Raw genomic sequence first — 20,139 nt, forward strand, 5'->3', positions numbered from 1 at the left:
GCAGAAATACAGGGTTCTGGGAGAGTCCTTGAAGGCAAGAGTGGGACAGAGGGAGGGAAGGAGAAGGGGGAGGAAGCTGAACAAAGGGAGAGACAGGTGAGGGAGGCGAAGGGAGGGGAGTAGAGATAGAGAATGCCTTTTAGTAAGACAGTGAAAAGAAGCTGCAAATTGAAACTGTGAGTCTCATGAGGGCTTCCCTCCCCCCCCCCCCCCCATCTTTTGCATTTTTTCTGTTTACACATACTTTGTAATTTGGGAAGAATACAAATTGAATGAATGGAGAACCTGAGACGCCTAACTAGAGAAAAAAGAGCCAGGGGAGAAAGGAGAGGGAGCAAGCACAGCTCGGGAGCACTTGGCGTTCCCAATCCCACTCAGGTAGTCCCCACACCGCTCTGGACCTTTCAGCCCAGAGCACCTTGGCCAACCGGGCTGAGCGCGGCCTCCTGCTTCCCCAGAGAGCCGCCCTGAAACCGCCAGGGGGCGCTGCGCCGCGGCCCGGCTGGGCGGGGGGCGGAGCTGCTTTAAATTGTGGTGCCGCGGGTTGGTGTCTCATTCCCTGAGCCTGGGAGCAGCCACAGCCTCTCGCACCCCGACTCCAGCGCTAACCCAGACTTGGACCCGGACCTAGAATCTCTCCAGTAGCGACCTAAGGAACAGGACTCCCCGCAAAAACTTCCCCCGCGCTGCTCCGCCACCCCACCGGGAGCCCCGACGGAGCCTCTGCAAACTCCACCTGCTGCACCTGCGATTCCGGAGCCAGCCAGGGCGCCCGAGCGAACCATGGCCAACGCGGGGCTGCAACTGCTGGGCTTCATCCTGGCCTTCGTGGGCTGGATTGGAGCCATCGCCAGCACTGCGATGCCCCAGTGGAAGGTTCACTCCTATGCGGGCGACAACATCGTGACAGCCCAGTCCATCTACGAGGGGCTGTGGATGTCCTGCGTGTCGCAGAGTACCGGGCAGATCCAGTGCAAAGTCTACGACTCCTTGCTGAACCTGAACAGTGAGTGCACTCCCCTCCCCCACATCCGGGATCTAAGCCCCCAGCCCCCAGAGCTTCCTTTCGGGGTAGAGGCTATCAGCTGATTCTGTTATGTGATTCCAAGGTTATCAGTCTTCAGTTTATCAAGTCATTCGATCATGAGAGGAAGTAGAAAGAGCTGCGCTTTGGGAAAAGAACTGCGCTTTAGTCCAGGACTAAGCTCTAGTTTTGCCCCTAATTCCCTGGGTAACACTTTTTCTCCTCCTCTAGGTGTGGTTTCATCTAAATTCCAGTGAGAGTGGGGTGGAGATTGAGAGGTGAGGGCCCAACTCCGACCTGAGGTCTTAGGCCTCCCCTGGACGTTCGGAGATTCTGTGTGAATTGCAGAATGGTAGGGTATGGACAAGAAAACATGCCTTGAAAAGTTTGGAGGCTGGTAGTTTCTCATATTACTACATGGAGTGCCTCAGCTTAGTGCTTCTACTTACATTAAAGTTGGAATCTTTTGTTTCTTTTGATACTTAAGATGCAATAAGTGTGGGGGCTCCCTGTGCACCCCGTTTCATGACTTTTTGAAGAAGCCCTTTGAGATTCCCCTGAAGGTTGGTGATCTTCAGAGGAAGCAGCATTTGTAGGTTATTTTGGAAAGTGAAGGTTACTCATGGCAGGTAGGAAAAGGAAGACTAACAAGAAAAGTTCTGAATAACCTCCCATCATAATCTGAAGGGAAGAATGAAGATACTGAAGCAAAATGCCATTAAGGAGATACAGCAGAAATCAGCTGGGGGAAGAAAAATATAGCAAAAAGCAGGGGTGGCTCTTCTCTCCAAGTTTCCACCTTCCACAAAGGATGTTCTCTGTAATGGGTGTTTGTTTCTTATTTCTGTCAAGGTGGAAAGGAATATGTAGAGAGAAATATTCCTAAGAATAGCAGGGAGAAAAGATGACAAGATGGCTTCCCCCCCACCATTTTATTATTTTTTAAATAAAGGCCTTTGAGTGCCTCGTCTAAAACTCATTAGATTCCCACTTACCTAGGTAACACCAATTAATGCCTGGAGTAACTTCCTTGAGATATTACATTAGTTGTCATGTAGCATGTGTCTGTTATGCCCTTGAACTAACTTGAAGAAAAGCTTCCTTAGTCTTTGCCTAGATCAGCGGTTCTCAACCTGTGGGTCGTGACCCTTTGGAGGTCAAACGACCCTTTCACAGGGGTTGCCTAAATACATCCTGCATATCAGATATTTACATTATGATTCATAACAGTAGCAAAATTACAGTATGAAGTAGCAACGAAAATAATGTTATGGTTTGGGGTCACCACAACATGAGGAAGGTTGAGAACCACTGGCCTAGATAAACAAGTATACCCACTGGCCCCTTTATGGGCTGAGGGTGAGCAGTGTTGTCATCGCTCAAGTTCACTTCAGTTGCTTTGTTCACCTCCCTCATGTGGTTTTGTAAGAAGCCATATACTTGAGGGTTATTGAATTTGTTTAAATGCCTTGAACACCTGTGGAATCTGGTTAGTCACTGTGTATGGTGGTTTTCAGTGTTGTCATTTTAGCTTTCCAAAGTTCCCATTCTAGGACTTCTTTATGCCAGATGTAACAAGTATATTAGATATGCTCCTTTGTATAATCACTGAATCTCTCCGTGGAAAGATAAATACATGTAAGGAAGCAGTGTCAGGAATTTGGGGTGTTGTGTTGAGGCATTGGCAGCTGGAGAAGGATCGAAGGGTAACTTTAGAGAGGTCTCTGATTCTTCTGGTCAAAATAGTTCATTTTCAACATGTTTAAATAGGTCTCTTTAACTTCCTTAAATGACCAATGGAAGCAGATTGATTCACATTGCAAATACTCAACCAGGCCATCCCTACCGATGATAACATGACAAAATGATTTATTTTCTTTTATTCTTAGTTACTAAAGCTATTACAGTTTTTGAAGTTGTGGTGGAAGAATTAAACAATGTCCTCCTCATCTCCCCACTACACATTTTGGAGATTTCTGGATCAGAAATATATATTCCAGATCAGATTCCTCTTTTCGTTTTGGTTAAAGCCAGAGATTATTCAAGGTGGGGCTGAGGCCTTTCTCTCAAAACCAATTCCCAGAAGAGGGAAGTTTGACTCACAGGCATTCTCCTCAACCTGCAAATGACTCATAGGATGTCTTTGGATGGAGTCCAGAGAACCTGTCTCCATTCCTCCACCTGGGCAGTGGTGCTCACGCCCACCTGATGTAGAGACCTGGGTGGTGATTCATTGACTGGTTTTGGTAGAGTTCTGTCACCTCTGAATGTGAACAGGATTATCTGTATGTATAAGTAGTCTTCCTTGTAAAAAGTGGCATTCCTCGAAGTGCTTTTAGGTGAAAAGCTTGGCTAGAAGTTTCCTGAAATTGAATGTTGTTCTCTTTGTCAGTGGAGCCTACTTGGCATCTTAGTGTCAAGATACAAGGATGTATCAAGGCCGAAGCACAAGACACGTTAAGATCCCTTGTTCTTCTGCTCTAAATAGTGTAAGCTATATAAAGAATATTTCCATAAGTGTCTAAAGAGATATAGTGTGCTCAAAACAATGTAGGAAATGAGACACAGGGTGTGTTTTTTATTTAAGTGGTTCTTGCAAAGCAGTTTATGAAAATGTACCTGAGACACGCCCTGGGGAAACAAATGTTGCACTGTGCATTGTGATTTTGCACTGGCAATTCCATATGCAGTACGTGACATTTATTGACATTGATGACTCCTGCAGCTGAAAGTTGGAATATACAAAAGAGAGTGGCAGATGCAGTTAGAGTCGGTTTTTCTGGGGTATGCTGTACATCTTGTCTTGTTTTAACCCAATTTTCAAACTTTTAGCAAGCTAGTGTCTAGTTTGTGTGCTTAGTTAACTGCTGGTTCTTGCTTGGCTTTAATAGCTAGGGCTTTCCAAAGACTGGGCTTCCCCAGGAGGCTGTATGGTAGGAGGTGTCTAAGCAGAGAAATAAGTAAGCATTTTGTAGGAATGTTGTAGGCAAAATACAAGCACCAGACAAATGGGAGGTTAGACTAGACTCTCTTAAGTCACATCCAACTGTTGGATTCTGTAATTTGTTTATAAGCTCTTCTAACCTGCTCAACTTGCTTTGCATGAATCCACATGTGTGTAGGAGTGCTTAATGAGTATTGGTTGTCAGTGAGGTTGCCCAGTACTCTCACCATGATGTCAGGCTCGATCAAAGAGACAAAATCACTGACTTGGACAGACTTTGAAGCATAGGCAGAGAGGAGGGCACCCTTCACACTTCCTCAGAGTATGCCTGCTGAACCAAGGGTGTTCAAGGAGCCATTGGTGTTCAGATTTGTTCAAGAATTTGATCGGACCCCTGGAATGATAGATGTCAAAACAAAAATCCAGGCTTGAGATCAGAAGTTCTTAATTCTTTACTGTGGTTTTGCACTAACCAGTCATGTGTGTAATGGCGAACCACTTGGTCTCTCTGGGCTATAATCTCCCCAGTTATAAAATAGGGCAGCGTGGGGTGGGGTGGGGGAAATGGTGAGCTGAATCCATGATTCATTCCTCTCTTCAACAAATGTGAGCTGTCTTGCTCCTGGGAATGCAGCTAAGATGATATATAAGGTGCTAAACTTGATTTCTTCCAGTGCCAACATTCTTTATAACTAACTGTTGTGATTGAGGGAAAAAGTTAAGTGGCACAGTTAAGGTTTCCTTGTTTGGGATGGTAAGTGGCATAGAGGAGATGTAGAAACATAAATGTAATTGTGAGGCAAGTACTCAATAGAAGAGAACAAGAAAAGGAAGAGGAAGAGAGGAAGGGGTGAAGGGAGGGAGGGAGAGAGGGAGGGAGGGAGGGAGGGAGAAAGGAAAGAAAAGGAAGAAGGAAGGCAAACTAAAACTGGTTAGGACATTCCAAAAAGTGGTAAGTCCTGCCTCATTCCAGATCACTTCAGTTTCTGACAGTGCTGGTGTCCTGAGGTCACACCCAATGGCCTTCAGCTCATGCAACAATAAAATGGAAATGCTAACAATAAGGACTCTTTGAGAAACTTTGAACTTGAGTAAAAGGGAGATTTAACAAGTGAAAAGGCCAGGGTAGTATAGTTCTGTGATGGTCTGTGATGAGCTCATTTAACTGCAGAGGAGACTAGAACAGTTTTGCTCTAGTGACCCAATGTTCAGTTCATTGATTTCCCTATTACTTATTAAGCAACCACTGATGCAAAGAGGGACTATGTGAGAATGCAAATATACTTAAAATCTATGTTGTTTATGAAGTACACAGAGTAGCAATTTAATAATATGGCCAGTAAGTAGCATGAACAATGCCAGACATTTAAGGAAGATTCTGCTCCTTGTATAGTAAAACTTTAGAAAATCTTTAGAAAAAAAAATCCCACTTGCCTGTGCTTGTCTTTCTACACTTAATGTTGATCAGCTTATGTAGTGGATCAGTAATGTCTAACTCATTTTTTGTCTTGTAAGTAGAGATCTTTTTAAATATTTTTTCAGACTATACTTTCAAGTTGCAAGTGGTAAGAACTTCATAGAGTCTTTAATCTCAAGATTATCAGTCTAGCTAAGTATAATTAAAAGACTGCCTTCTCCGTGTATTGCTGAATAATGATGAGAAACAATAGTTTAGCTTCTCAAATGTTTGCTAACATTTTCTCTGCAGATAACTTTATTCCATGATAATAGTATTATAGAGGTATCTACCAATTTAAAGGGCCAAGAAAAGAACATATTTGCTTTTAGATTTGATTTAATCAAACCAGATCAGAGTTAGTAGTCCAACCCTATACTGTACCTCCCTAGTCCAAAATTTTATTTTGTACCTTTTAAATATTTTTCAACTTCTCTGCTCTGCTGATCATCATTCCACTAGGAAAAAACTTCCTTGGAAGCTCAGAAAATTATAAATATTTTAGAAAAAAATAAAAGTAAATCAGATTAAGCAAAAAGTACGAATTTTCCTCCCTGTATTAGTTATTAGCTTTTAATGTTCTAAACTAAGTCTGGTTTTATGTAGTAAGACTTTAGCATCCCTGGGCTCTCTAGGGAGGCATTTCTCAGTATTTTTTCCCAAAGGTTAAGCTTAACACAAGATAGTATTTTTTACTGATCTTATTAGTAGAATTTTAAAGGATAAAGACATGTTCTAATTTAAATTCATTGAACACAGATAGCATAATCTATAAAGCTTGTCAGGTACCATTTTTAGTGCTTTGGGTGGGAATATGAACAAATATCTGACCCAAGTCTTCAAGGAGCTCACAATTATATATTTTAGATATCTGACTTAGAAGACTACCATAGACATTAATTTGAAGGATTCATCTGGTTCCAGCTTAAAACTGTGCAATTTAGATTCTATCTGCACATAAAACCCTCGTAACTTCTAACACACTTGCTTACTTTGATATTTAAACCACTATTATATACACTCAAATAGTGAGTGTCTTGCTGTTATGATTCTCAGTCTTTTTTCTTTGTATTTTTACATCCCTCCCCCCGCCACCATCATGATAGTTAAGAATTAACCCAAATGTCTACAATGAAGCAAAATGAGATTTTGTGGTAGATGCCCATCTAGTATTGCAAAGTATAAAGAAATGTCCTAAGTCAATGGATGCCAAGGACATAAATGAAAAAAAAAAATACTGCTTCACAAAATAGCACTATTGATTCATCAGATTTGTAAAAGAAGTGGAAGAGTAAAATGGGTACGGCATGAATCAAGTGTGAATTTGTGGGGGGAGCGGGGGAGAATTTAAAGGGGACAAAATCTAGCAATGAAAACTGTGAATCTTAGATCATTCCAGGTGAGTGCAAAGGGAGATTTGAAGTAGTCCATCCATGTGTGCTCCCTGCCTGCATGGCTTTATCCAGACCTGACTCATGAGACTGAGGCCCATAGACTCCTCATGAAGAACATCTTGTGATCCAAGTGCTCAGACCTGCCAGACTGGTGGCCTGCTATTTTTACGTGAAACACACACCAGAATGATTATTATGGAAGCTGGGTTTGGTTTGAGGCCCTCCAGCTCCAACAAAGTGGAAAGCTTGGAGAGAGATCAGAGAAAGAAACAAAACTGATGAATAAAGAGTCAGGAAGAAACGGAGTATTCACGAGAAAACAAAGTGGAGGTGGCTGAGAAGTGTAGGAGCCTATGCCTATTTGAAGGGCTAGCATAGGAAAAATGTTGACTGTGCCCTCTATACCAAGAGTAAACATCCCATCACCCCTTCTTTAAGACCCTCCAGTGACTTCTTATTACACTTAGAATAAACTCTGAACGCTTTACCCTACCTTGCAAAGCCCTGCCTGATTTACACCTCTGTGCACTTTGCTAAACCCTCCTCAGTTTACTTTCCACATCCTATCATCTGCCAGGAGAGTGACCAGCTGTCCCTGTTGGTGCAGGATTGAGGGTCTTCCCTGGATATAGGACAGGTAGTTTTATTTTTATTTATTTATTTATTTTATTGTTGACAGTATTAGAGATGTCCCCCATTTCTCCCCTTTGGTCCCCTCCACCCAGTCCCTGCCCCACACAGGCCTTCACCAAACTATTGTCTGTGTAGCACAAGTAGTTTTAAAACCAAGATAGTCCCAAGTATCCTGCCACGTGGATCATCTCCTCTGCCAGTATTCCTTCGCTTTAAATGATTGCCTTCTGAGTGGAATTTGAAATCTGTGTTGTGTATAAGAGCTTAGATATTTTATTTTCACTTTCCTTCTTAGTAATGATTGCCTTTGCAAAAACGTTTGGTAAATCAGAAGGAAAGACACACCTAATGGTGGAGTCCTTGGTACTTTCCTCTTCACACCACAGTGGAATATGTGTTTTGATTCAGCAGCTCTTATGCCACACTGGAATCTTAAGATAAGTGTGTAGGTAGGGTGCATGTATACCCACACACACTTATAAGGAGGGGTGAAAGGGAGTGTCTCTGATTTGCCTTTTAATTAAATCAAGTAAAAATGTATTTTGGCTTCCAAAATATCTCTCAAATACAGAAAAAAAAAATACCCCTCAAAAAAATCAAAACATTTGCTACTTCTTAGCTAGAGGTTACTGTGATTTTATCAGAGATTGGTTATGACTGGAATGGAAATATTTAAAAAAATAAAAATTGAATGATGTTTTAGATCTTAGTGTTAATTAGGATTGGTAATTCAAGGTCTCAGCTCTGAAAAATACTAAGACTGAGCCTAGGTCTCAATTAGACACCGAGATATAAAACCTTTCTATCATGTCAGCCACTTTTGAAGAGCTTCAAGAAGTCAACTAGCCAGTTTTTCTTGGTGGATAGAGCATTAGCCTATAGACTGAAGAGTCCTGGGTTCGATTCTGGCCAAGGGTACATGCCCAGGTTGTGGGCTTGATCCCCAGAGAGAGGCATGTAGGAGGCAGCCGATCAATGATTTTCTCTCATCATTGATGTTTCTATCTCTCCCTCTCCCTTCCTCTCTGAAATAAAAATATATTTTTTTAAAAAAAGAAGTCAATTGTTCCAACTCCCTGATAAGAGATACCATCATTCACACTTTACATGATAGAATCATGGTCCCAAAGAATAATAAGTAGCTTACTGAAGATAGCATGGTTTGGTTTGATGTAAATAGTATTTATATATGCAGAAATACTTGTCACATGTGAGCACTGCCAGTGAGATAATGATCTTTATGTGGAGGAAGTAAATCTAGAATTAATCAAACTCATCTTGCCAGCATAGTTTCAATTTATTTTCTTTAAGTCTGTGCCTTTATGCCACAATGATGGTGCCATGGTTTTACCCTTTAGGAAACATACTGGCATAACCTTTGCCCCCTGCCCTCATCTGTGTGATCATGACTTAGTTTGCAATGACAATAACAGGAAATCAGAAAATGAATGGAACCCTGAGAAATGCTCTATTGAATTATTGCCTGCTATTTGACAACATGACAATGAAAATAGTCATGGTGATAGCTCTGAATATGAATCCACTATGTTCTAAAGTAACATGGGAAAGGTTATTTAGTTTTGTTCTAAGAAAATGACACTCATATTCCCCAAACTCACCTCAGTCACTTGAGATACAAATGCTGTTTATTCAGCCATGATAATCAATGAGAAATTCATTTCTTATCTTCCCAATTCACCTCTGTCTTTTCTGAAGCCTGATGGCTGGGGTATAAAGCTGTTGACTATTACCAAGATATATTAATATTATAAATGGTTTAACATTAAGGATAAAACGTATGATTATATTTCAGAATTAAAATACTCCATTGGTAAGGATTAAAGATGTATTAGATCAGCTAACCATATTCAACCAGATCATTATTTTTCCAGAGGAATTTGACTTTAACATTGAAAACATAAGATGTTAGAGCCTAAGGGCTTCTTATCCATTATCCAGCCAGTTGTTGGGTTTTCTAGAGAAGAAACTAAGCTGCTTACCTACAGAAACATCACTAGAACTGGGGTCTCCTGACTCCCAGTTTAATTTTCTTTCTTTCATACAACATTGAAATATACTTGGTCTTCTACCACTCTTCTCTTATTGGTCTATATATGATTAATTTCACATGTTCTAAAATATTTTCTGCCAGGCACTTTGCAAGCAACCCGTGCCTTGATGGTGGTTTGCATCCTGCTGGGACTAATAGCTATCTTTGTGGCCACTGTTGGCATGAAGTGTATGAAGTGTCTGGAGGATGATGAGGTCCAGAAGATGCGGATGGCTGTCATTGGAGGCGTGATATTTCTTATTGCAGGTAAGACAGGCCCTGCCCCTCTTTCTAAACTGTCTCTGGCATGGTTTTATCTTACTAAACTATCTCTGGCACGGTTTGAGATTTAGCTTTCCATTTCCTTAGACAATGTTGGATTTCTTGCACGTGAATTGATTTATTTCAGTCCTTTTTAAATCTGAAGACATGGAAACCTTAAGTCCAGCTGACTTTCACATTCTCAAAGAGGAACCAAATGAAAATTTGAGATCTGTGCTCACAGTGAACAGGTCTATTATTCTTTCTGGTTTCAGTTGCCAACCGGTTTATTAGAACCAGTTTCCCCAGGTGAAGAGCAAGATCTCCTATCTAGCAAGCCCTAAGGAACAACTCTATTTACATAGAAAGTTTTCATGGCATCCCCACAGACAACATATGGCAAGGATGGGGAGTAGTAAGAGAAAATATCAAGAATGTGTGAATCAAGTAGGTGTGTGAGGAATGGATGGGGTTGGGATTATTAGAGGAAAATGAGAACATCATTTCAGTTGGGTAGATCTAATTCCAAAATAAACAGGATGTACCCATAGGTCAGTGAAGAGAAAGGCCGATTGGAGTGGAGGTAGAAGGTGGCATGGAGTGGAGGTAGGAAATTGGGTTAAATGAATTAAGAATGAAAACAATACAGAGAGGCCTTGAAAAAGACTGATATAGATTTGTTGACTTACTGAAGTATTGCTTAATGAGTTAGATATGTGACCTTTAAGAAAATGAGAACCAGAGAAAGGCATGGCAGTTCCATTTTAGTGTTATAATAAGCTTATTTTAAATAAGATTGCATATGTGTGTATAAAATAGTATTTAATATATAGTCTATTTTGAAATAAACTATTATATGCTGTACATAATATAGTAGTCTATTGGTTTGAAATGACACCAATGACATAATCTATCACTAGGAGAAACTAGAATTAGACTTTCTTTTCTCATTTCCTCTTTGACAAAAAACCTTGTAAGGGCCTTTGCCCCAGCATGATGTTGGATTTAACCAATAATGAAGAGTGACTGTGGCTTTGTTAAAGATTTGGCTAGTAGAAAGTCACCAGTTTTTCAGTTTTCCAAATTGCCCTCCCACCCCTTTGCAGAAAAACCACACACACCCCCATGGATGGTGCTTTAATTCCCAAAAGTTTAATTTTACATCAAAGGCTAGGAATAAATTTACTGCATAGCACCCTTCCGTTGCTTATCTTTTTGTAATTTCCCTGAATGATTGCATCACTCCCAGTTCAGTTTAGTAAGGGATTTCCTAGGTAGTGAGGGTCAAAAGTTCCAAAGTATTCTCATGATGTATCTGAACAGCCAAAAGCACTCATGTTTTCTGTCAAGTATTAGAGGAAATTAACTTGGACACATTTTTTTTTTGAGGTGGAGGAAAATGGAGCATTGAAAAATTTAATCTGTCTCTATTGATGGTTTCTTAGAATTATTATGAAAGAAAGTTATTTAATTTATTTGGATTAGAAACATCAAGATATTTTATACTTGTTTCAAATGATAGAATGAATTATTTTGATTAGGTAGATTCTTTGGTATTACTAAAATATGAAATAAATGGAAAACTGGGAGTGTGCTGTATACATTTATCTGTTGTGGCACATCTCAAGGCAATATCTGGCAGGTCTGGCCAGTGGAACAGTAGGAATTTGGGTGGTCTGGACCATTCTGAGACAGTTTCTGCTCTTCCCTGCTATCTAGCCACTTACTAGCCTTTGATCCTATAGAAATGTAAATTTTGCTCTTTGGTCAAGAAGAATATAGAAGGGTTTTCATCTCCCCTTTTTCAAGTGACTCATCTATAGTAATAAGAATATTGGTTTTATAAAAGTAGTTTATTGTTACACTAATGTGTAACAATATCTTTGAAGATCATAAATGATATGAACCTCCTGAATTGTTTCCAAAAATGCTTTATTGGTGCCAGTGACCTTGAACTATAAATGAGTAAGATGACAGAGTATAACCTGTGCCTAACTCTGACCTAATGTTTTGGTCTGTCTTAACAGAATACTTGGAATAAAACAGGTCTTAACTTCTAATCTCTCTAAATTAAAATTGTCTAAAATTGACTAAATTAAAAATGTCAGCATTATTGGTGAGATTTAATTCTTATAAAATCTTTATCAATGTAATGGGCTGTATATTTATGCTCAGTGTTCCATAATGATTAACACTCTTTTGTTTTTAATTTCTCTAGGTCTAGCTGCTTTAGTTGCCACAGCATGGTATGGCCACAGAATTGTTCAAGAATTCTATGACCCCATGACACCAGTCAATGCCAGGTAATGCTATTCGTGTGTAAAATAGCTTGTTTTCTGAGAAAATACTCTTTTTTATATTCTGCAAAGTTCAGCTAGTGCCACGGCTTCCCAGATTTGCTTTCTGGAATTTTATGTCAAACTTAAAAATAATTTGAATGGCCTGTGACTCATGTTAAAATGAGTTTGATAATTGCTTTAACAGCCCATATGAATGATAGAACATATTTGAGGTAGAAAAGTTGCAAGCTTTATATTTTGCAACTGTGTGTTGGGCCTTTTCTCTTGTTTGTTTTTTTTTAATATTAATAAAGATATCAATAAATTTGAAATGTACTTTTTGAAGTATATTGCGATGTTTACAACACTTAATTGTGATTATTTGTAGCTAACACACAGCTTATGATTGAAAAAATAGTACTTACTACTCTATACCTTCATGAACAAAACTTCATTCTCAATATTTTAACTTTATTTATAAAAAGATGTTTAATTTATTTATGAAAAAATAAGTTATGATACTATTTTGAAATTTTCTGTTCCACCACAACAATAAAATTGACTTTCCAAAGGTCAACTTTCTTAATATCGCAAGTTGTGGAAGTTCAAGGGCTGATTCCTGGCTCTCATGTAACAGCACTCTTTGATCAGGGACAAGGCTCTTTGTCTCACTGAGTTCATGTCTTTAAAGCCTAATAACTACATTCAGAGTCAGGATGTTAAGATGTAATTATTGTTTGTGAGTGTCAGGATGAATAGATGAAAAATCCCAGTGGTTGAATAGATAAGATGTGATTCTTTTTATATAATCACCCACATACAGGAGGATACACACTGCAATGATTGTGTTGGAGCCCTTCCCATAAGATTTACAATGTAGGGACAGAGACTGCTGGAGGTCAATAGGCTAACATTTTATTAGTAATGGATGTGAGAACAGTTTATAAATTGCTAGGCACGGTGCACATGTTATTTTCATGTCTCAGATGATCCTGAAAGGAGTCCAGTAAGGAAGATTGGATTATCCCCCTTTAAGAGAAGCAGAAACTGAGGTCGAGAAGTGAAATTACTAGCACATAATTGCAGCAGTTGAGAGTTTGCATTTGGATCCGAACCCAGACCTCATAATTCTACACATAGCTTTCTCTACTTTTGTTGTCTACCATCAGACACAGATCCTCTCCCCAAGAGTCTGGCTTAATACATCCACTTAGATCAGATTAATCTAGAATGCTCCATGAATTGCTTAGAAGTCTTTTTTCTAAACCATAAATTTCAGATTTCAGTGTCTATAGGTACCTGGGATAAACTATTAAAAACTCTAATGGATGCCCTGGCCAGTTTGGCTCAATGGATAGAATGTTGGCCCATGGATTGAAGGGTTCTGGGTTTGATTCCGGTCAAGGGCACATTCCTTGGTTGCAGGCTCAATCAAGGGCGTGTACTCCAGTTGCACTGGAGGCAACCAATTGATGTCTCTCTCTCACAACGATGTTTCTCTGTCTCCTCCTCCTCCCTTCCACTCTCTCTAAAAATAAATGGAAAAATATCCTCATGTGAAGATTAACAACAAGTGCTAATGGTCTAGCTCTTTAGGAGTTTCTTTATACTAGTAGAATATGGTTGCTATGTGTTGATAGCATGACTTGTTAAGCTTGAGCCTAGGAATCATAGTTCAAACCTGACTCCTAAAGTATATACAGATGCTTTACAAGTCTCCTACATATGGAAAAGTCTTTGGAAATATTTGTGCAATTGACCTGGTGTTGCATGCTGTATTGCCTGATCTACTATTGCAAATTGTCAACAGCTGCAATGTAAACATTCTTGTGTGTGCAAGCACAAACCTGAAAGTACTTCCCCCAGGGATCATGGGGGATTGTTTTCAGTGGGAAAAAAATATAATGAGATTTCTAATTACATTAGAAAACTTTCCAGTGATTCATTGATTAAGCAAATGCGTTATCTTTTCCTCTCAGGTATGAATTTGGTGCGGCTCTCTTCACTGGCTGGGCTGCTGCTTCTCTCTGCCTTCTGGGAGGTGCCCTACTTTGCTGCTCCTGCCCCCGAAAAACATCTTACCCAACACCACGGCCCTATCCCAAGCCTGCACCTTCCAGTGGGAAAGACTACGTGTGACACAGAAGCAAAACGAGACAACCCTGGAACAAATAGAAAATGGACATTGAAATACTATGATTGACTTTAAGACCTTGAACTTTGACTATTGTCATCTGAACTGTGGTGTTATTAAAAAAGAAAACCACACATTTTTTTTAAAATACCCATTGCTAAAAATGACTAAGTCTTATCTCCTTTCCTTAATACAGGAGGGAAGCCTTTTCCACGTGTATTACTGCTTCCCACTGAGTAATCATCTCAAATGTGGGGAGGGGTGCTCCTTAATTATAGATATGTATATAGACATGTTTTTCTATAAAAAATTAGTTAGTAAAATCTCTTATTATGTTGGCATCAACATAGTTAAAACATATCTGAAATATATATATTTAAGTCTATATTGATTAAATAAGCAGTTTCTTTGGTTTTTGCCTCTTCTTTCTATATGTACACATATATAATAGGTCAGATATCATTTACCCTCCTTAATCAGCTTTTAGTGTCTTTGACATAAGACCTAAACTACTAAGCAAGTAGAAATTCTTTCCATTCCTCACAGGTGCCCTTTTCACGTAATTATTTTCCTTTTTTTTTTTTCCATGATCTTACAACACTTGCTTTGTCATCAGTCAGTCATTCTTCATGCCTTTATTTGTTTTTGTTTTTTTTTACTAGTTTGGGCTTAAACTTTTAAATCTAGCAACATATTTCCTAAGCATATTATTTAATTTCTAAAATCAATAAGTTTATCTTATAACTCAGAGCTTTGGGGGCAAGTCTTTCTGCATGGCCAGATGATATACTCCCGTTGACCTTCCCACCTCATCTCTGTATTCTGACCTGTTACACTCTTGTTTGCTTTGAAAATATTTGCCTTTTTGAGCAAGTGTGTGATGCTTTCCCAGTGTTGTAACACAATTTCATTGATTGAATTTTTAAGGTATTTATTTACCGTTGTATCCCTCCAAACTACCTTTTCTGCCTCCTCTTTCCTCAGCTATATGCTTTCTCATACACAATTATCATAGAGTTACCTGTACCCAGAGAAATATGGTCTGTTTTTCTGCATGAAGTGCTAGATTTTCTGTAGTGATAATCTGGTGACAAATATTCTCTCTGTAGCTGTCAGCAAGTCACTTATTCTTTCTCCTCTTTTCCCATCTGTTAAATTGAGATAATGATACTTAACTATCTGGTGGAGGTGGTGTGACTATTAATTAGTTGGTGTTATGCTCATTCTTTAAATATGAAATATGTCTGAGTAGTGTTTTTATTTGCTCAATTGGTGGTTAGAACTCATTGAACCAAACCTGCACACGCCTTCACACTGTTTGCATCTTCCTTTCCACTCCAGTCCATTTCCTTTCTCTAAGCTGCACCAATCATGTTGGTGGCACTCTGTTCCATTTTAACAATTGCTCTTAGTTTTCCAGTCAGTGGAAAATGCTCCTTTACTGAGCAAGATGATGTAATGAAAAGGGAGTTGGTGTTGGTGTCTGGAGACCTGATTTGAGTCTTGGTGCTATCAGTTACTGTCTGAGTTGGCCTAGATTTATTGTTTCATCTGTAAAAAAGGGATTGTGATTCCTGGCCTGCCTACCTCACAGGGCTTTTGTGGGAATCTAGTAAGATAGAATATGTGCAAATGTGGTTTGTAAGGTGAAAAGTGCTATAATAAAGGAAAGAAGTAAGGATTTTAAGTGCATAAATTTGGGATTACTTTTCAAATGACTGAAAAGAGAATTTTTAAGGAATGGGTTTCTTGCCATAACCAATCTCTCAAGTAATGAGACACTATAGTGAAATTCAGCTTTCTACATGAAGTGGATTCTAAGGAAGTCGGGTTCTTCAGTGTGGCCTGATGCTTTTTTTGTGGCTAAGCTTTTTTCCTCTTAAGAATGCAGACTTGACCTAGGACAAGTCTGCAGTTGTAGTGGGTAAAACAGAAGTGTAAGTATTGGCAAAGCCAAAGTATGGAAGGTTTTTTGAATTATAATTACTTGCAAGGATATTCAAGGTGAATATCCGTTAAGTGATGCCTTCTGACTTAGTGCTGTTAGGTATTGCTAACACTGATAGGTTCGTTTGGGAATGGTCATTCATAGTGAAACCACATAGGAAAGTTATCCAGAGGATTGTATCATTATCATATGAGGATTTGAACCTAGTAACTTTCAGTCTTCCAGCCTGAGTCTATGCTTCTACGGTATAACTCAGAGAGCCTTTGCAACATACATAAATCCTAACAATGTGCGAGTGTAAATGCATGTGGTTTACTAGTTGCTAAATTCTCCAAAAACAATCTATAATCCAAAATCACCACCAGGATTGTTACACCAGAAGTTAGTCAATTTTGATATTTTTGTATTCTGTTACTGTACCTTAAACAAACCCAATGAATATTTTGGGATTTTGTAATGGAAATTTGTATAAAGCATTATTCTTTTTCAATAATTGTTGGGTGTTTTTTTTAATAAAAACATAGATCCTTGGCTTGTTTTTCTAATTATTATTTCAAGATTGCCAAGCTTGGAAGAGAAGAGGACTTGGGATAGGATCTGCCTCAATCTAAGAGCTTTGGGGCTCTGGGACATCTTTCACATATTTGAGTGACTCCCTCTGTTAGAATGCCCTGTTTCTCTCAAACTAAGTCCCTTCACCATCAAAGCTGGTGATAAGGGAGGATGCCAAAAGAAGTTAATTAATGTTCCTCAACCAAAAAAAGGGGCCATACTGTAATGAAAGGCTGAATAACATAACCAACTGTGAAGCACCCTGCAAGATTCAGGGGGTTGTGTTCCTCACAAGGTGGAAGAGTGAAAGATTTATTATAGTTTTTGTAACAATTACAGTCAAAACTACCTCTTAAGAAAGCAAGTGATGAAATGAATTCACTGGTAATCCAAAAATATCAGTAATTGATAGAGCCTTAATTATAGGCTCTCCCTGGGCAATTTTCACAGTAAAGAGATGGGTCTGTAAACAAAGGATTGTAGCTCTCTGTGGACTCTCCAGCATTAGCATGATAGGTTAAAGACTAAGATGATTGTCAGCTTGATTTGAACCCTCCTTAAGTTAAGCAAACTCACCAGAATCCTACTCTCTACCAATTTAAATATCTGGGGGTGGGGCCTGGGCCAAGGAGGCCAGTGTAGCTGAAATGGATTAAGCTAGAAAGAGGGTATCAGAGATAAAGACATGAAAGGAAGAGGAATTCAAACTGTATAGGTCATGGTGAACCGTTGTAAGGACTTCATTTTTCTCTCAGTAAAAATATAAAGATATTGTTATATGTATTTTGAGCAGGGGAGACACAAGATCTAAACTATGATGTAATAGGATCACTTTATGTGTTGTGTTTCGAATAGACTTAAAGAGGGCAAGGAGAGCAGAGCATTCCAATAGAAGTCATTACAATAATGACAAACAATGGGTAGTAATAAGTTGTTAAATCTGGATATTATTTTAAAGTAGAGCAAACAGTTTTTACTAACTAACTGGTTATGAAGTGTGAGCTTTAAAAAGGAATAGTCAAAGATGATTCCAAGATTTTTGGCCTCAGCAATTGATGGGAGAGAGCTACCAAAAACCAAGAAAGGGAAGACTATAGGGGAGCAGGTCTGAGGAGAAAATTAGCAGTTTTACTTTGGATATGTTAGGTTTAAGATGCCAAATGCATATCCAAATAAGAGATGTTCAGTAGGCAGTAGAAAGAGAAAAAGAAAACAGGAGTGTAGAGAACTGTAATGAAGAAAGAGTTTGCAGTAAAAGAGAGTAATTAAACATCAGTTTCATATGGTTTATCAAGTTGAAAAATATATCACAGTCTTTGGACATTTAAGTTGATGGCTAGGCTAAAAGGTCAATAATGGACTAATAGGTTTGGGAAACCTAAACCTATTCGGCCATTATTGAATCTTTTATCATCTTCCAAATTATGTATTACATTATTCTCCTTAAAACTATTCTCAAAGAAGTATGGTATAGTAGAGTCATAGACCTGCCTTGGATTTTAGAGCCAACTGACTAGCACTACCTTTTAATTATTACATTTTAATAATTTAATGTAGCTGAAACAAAATGTGTCAGTTTAGGTATTCTGGGAAGCAGGGCTCCAGAACAGAATTAGAATTGAAAAATATGGAATGCTAATGTCTATGACAGAGCAAAGAAATATGTTATGAAACAAATTCTCAGCCAACTTCCATTTTTATGTCTCATTGGATAAAATGGTTTCCCATGGTTGCACTCAGCAGCAAATGAAGTTGGGATATTTAGTTTCAGAGATGGGCACACTACTGCCCATTAAAATCAGATTTTGCCTGCCTCATTAGCTCTGTGGCCTTGACCAAATTACTATATCTCTCTGGCTCAGTAATAATATGTGTTCAACTTAACTCCCAAAGTTTTGGTGGAAGCCAAATGACATAATATGTGTGACTATCCTTTGCAAACCAAAAATACTGCACAAATATAAGGGATTGGGTTTCACAATAATAATTCTTTTTGTGAAATGAAAGACTTTATCTTGACCACTTCAAGTGCACAGTTAATTGGGTAGGATCCTTTCCCTGATTTCAACTATCACCTACCTCAACGTACATCTTCCACTATAATATATGGACTCAGCATTGAGAGTCCCATGTTACAGAATTAAGAAGCTAGAGGTCATAATACATCATCATATAGACGAGCACATTTCCTGATGGTGTAATGTCTCTAGGTTCTGTCTCTAGGTTCTTCAGCCAGGTTCTCTCGCTAGGTTCTGTCTCTAGGTTCTGTAGTCAGGTTCTGTTGCAAGGTTCTCTAGCCAGGCTCTCCTGCCAAAGTTCTGGTCGGGATCTCCAGCCAAGTTCTGGTTAGGATCTGATGTTTATTGTCTTGTTACATCTGTATTTATACCAGTTGATTTTAATCCTGTCAATTTCTATTGCAAAGGTTAGGGCATTTCTTATCTCCATTCCAGGGAGTAAAGATTATGTAGCTTAAGCGTGATTGTTTGTAGTTATAGTGATTAACTACCTGCCTGGCACTTAGTTAAGGGGTTGTATCCCCTCCCTAACTTCAGGGAAAAATCCCCACCTGGGGAAACAACCTTTCTCGGAGAGGTGACCTTAGTTAAAACACATGGCGCCAAGAAGGGGAGCAAACATATTAAGAACAGTATGCCATATACGCCAAGTCCTTTGAAACATATGCTGTGCAGATGTTTCTTCTCTGCAGCGACTGTGTCAAGCAGCAAGGATGGACCGGCTCCCGGCAGTGTAACTTTCAGAAAAGAATAAAACTGAAAAAAAATAGATACAATAAAAATAATGTCTAGTGAAACCATTTTACTATTTTACTTCCTCATGAGAAGTTGGAAGCAAAGCAATGTCACTGAAATATCAGTAAAACTACCACCTTTTCAGTTCAGCATTTATTTAGGGCTTATGATATGCCAAATCCTGATCTAAAGACAGGGTTGTATAGAGAGTTGGGTAAGACAGTCTCTTTCTCAGAGCCACCCTGTTGCAGCACCCCAGTGGCACCATTCTCATTGTGGTCTATATGAACAATGCCCCCTAGAGGCTTTGTAGGGTATAGCCAAAAATACTACACACAGGGGCCTTGAAAACAGAAATTCTGAGAAAAATATAAATATGTACATATTCAACATGAGAAAAACCTTGAATGACCACCAATAACCAGTGAAAAAGAATTGATTTTACATTCTTCATATTGGTAAAAATTGTAAAATCCAAAAATATCAAGGATTGGCTAAGATATGAAGAAATGGGTTCCCATCCTTATTTAGAAGCAGAAGTTGGTAAACTGCTATAGAGAGTCCATTTCAAAATATCTAGTAAAATTGCTCCTTTCAATGTGGTCCAGTAACTTGAGATACATAACTTGAGATATATAGCCTGGAGAAACTAATGCAAGTGCTTATTGTGTTGGTGTTATAATAAAGGATAAATTATTGATATTAGGTGAT

At 38.9% G+C, this 20,139-nt stretch overlaps 1 protein-coding gene across 1 annotated transcript; it reads left to right on the forward strand.

The window, feature by feature from the left end:
* Positions 1-551: 551 nt before the first annotated feature.
* Positions 552-16,655, forward strand: CLDN1 (claudin 1). Its single transcript, XM_070406581.1, has 4 exons — positions 552-1,006; positions 9,604-9,768; positions 11,981-12,065; positions 14,021-16,655. The coding sequence occupies exons 1-4, from the start codon at positions 784-786 to the stop codon at positions 14,178-14,180; spliced, it is 633 nt and encodes a 210-aa protein (XP_070262682.1). The 5' UTR covers positions 552-783; the 3' UTR covers positions 14,181-16,655.
* Positions 16,656-20,139: the final 3,484 nt, after the last annotated feature.

Source organism: Myotis yumanensis, unplaced genomic scaffold (genome assembly GCF_028538775.1).
Source record: "Myotis yumanensis isolate MYYU_CA2020_CCGP unplaced genomic scaffold, mMyoYum1.0.hap1 SCAF_2, whole genome shotgun sequence".
Classification (NCBI taxonomy): Eukaryota; Metazoa; Chordata; class Mammalia; order Chiroptera; family Vespertilionidae; genus Myotis; species Myotis yumanensis.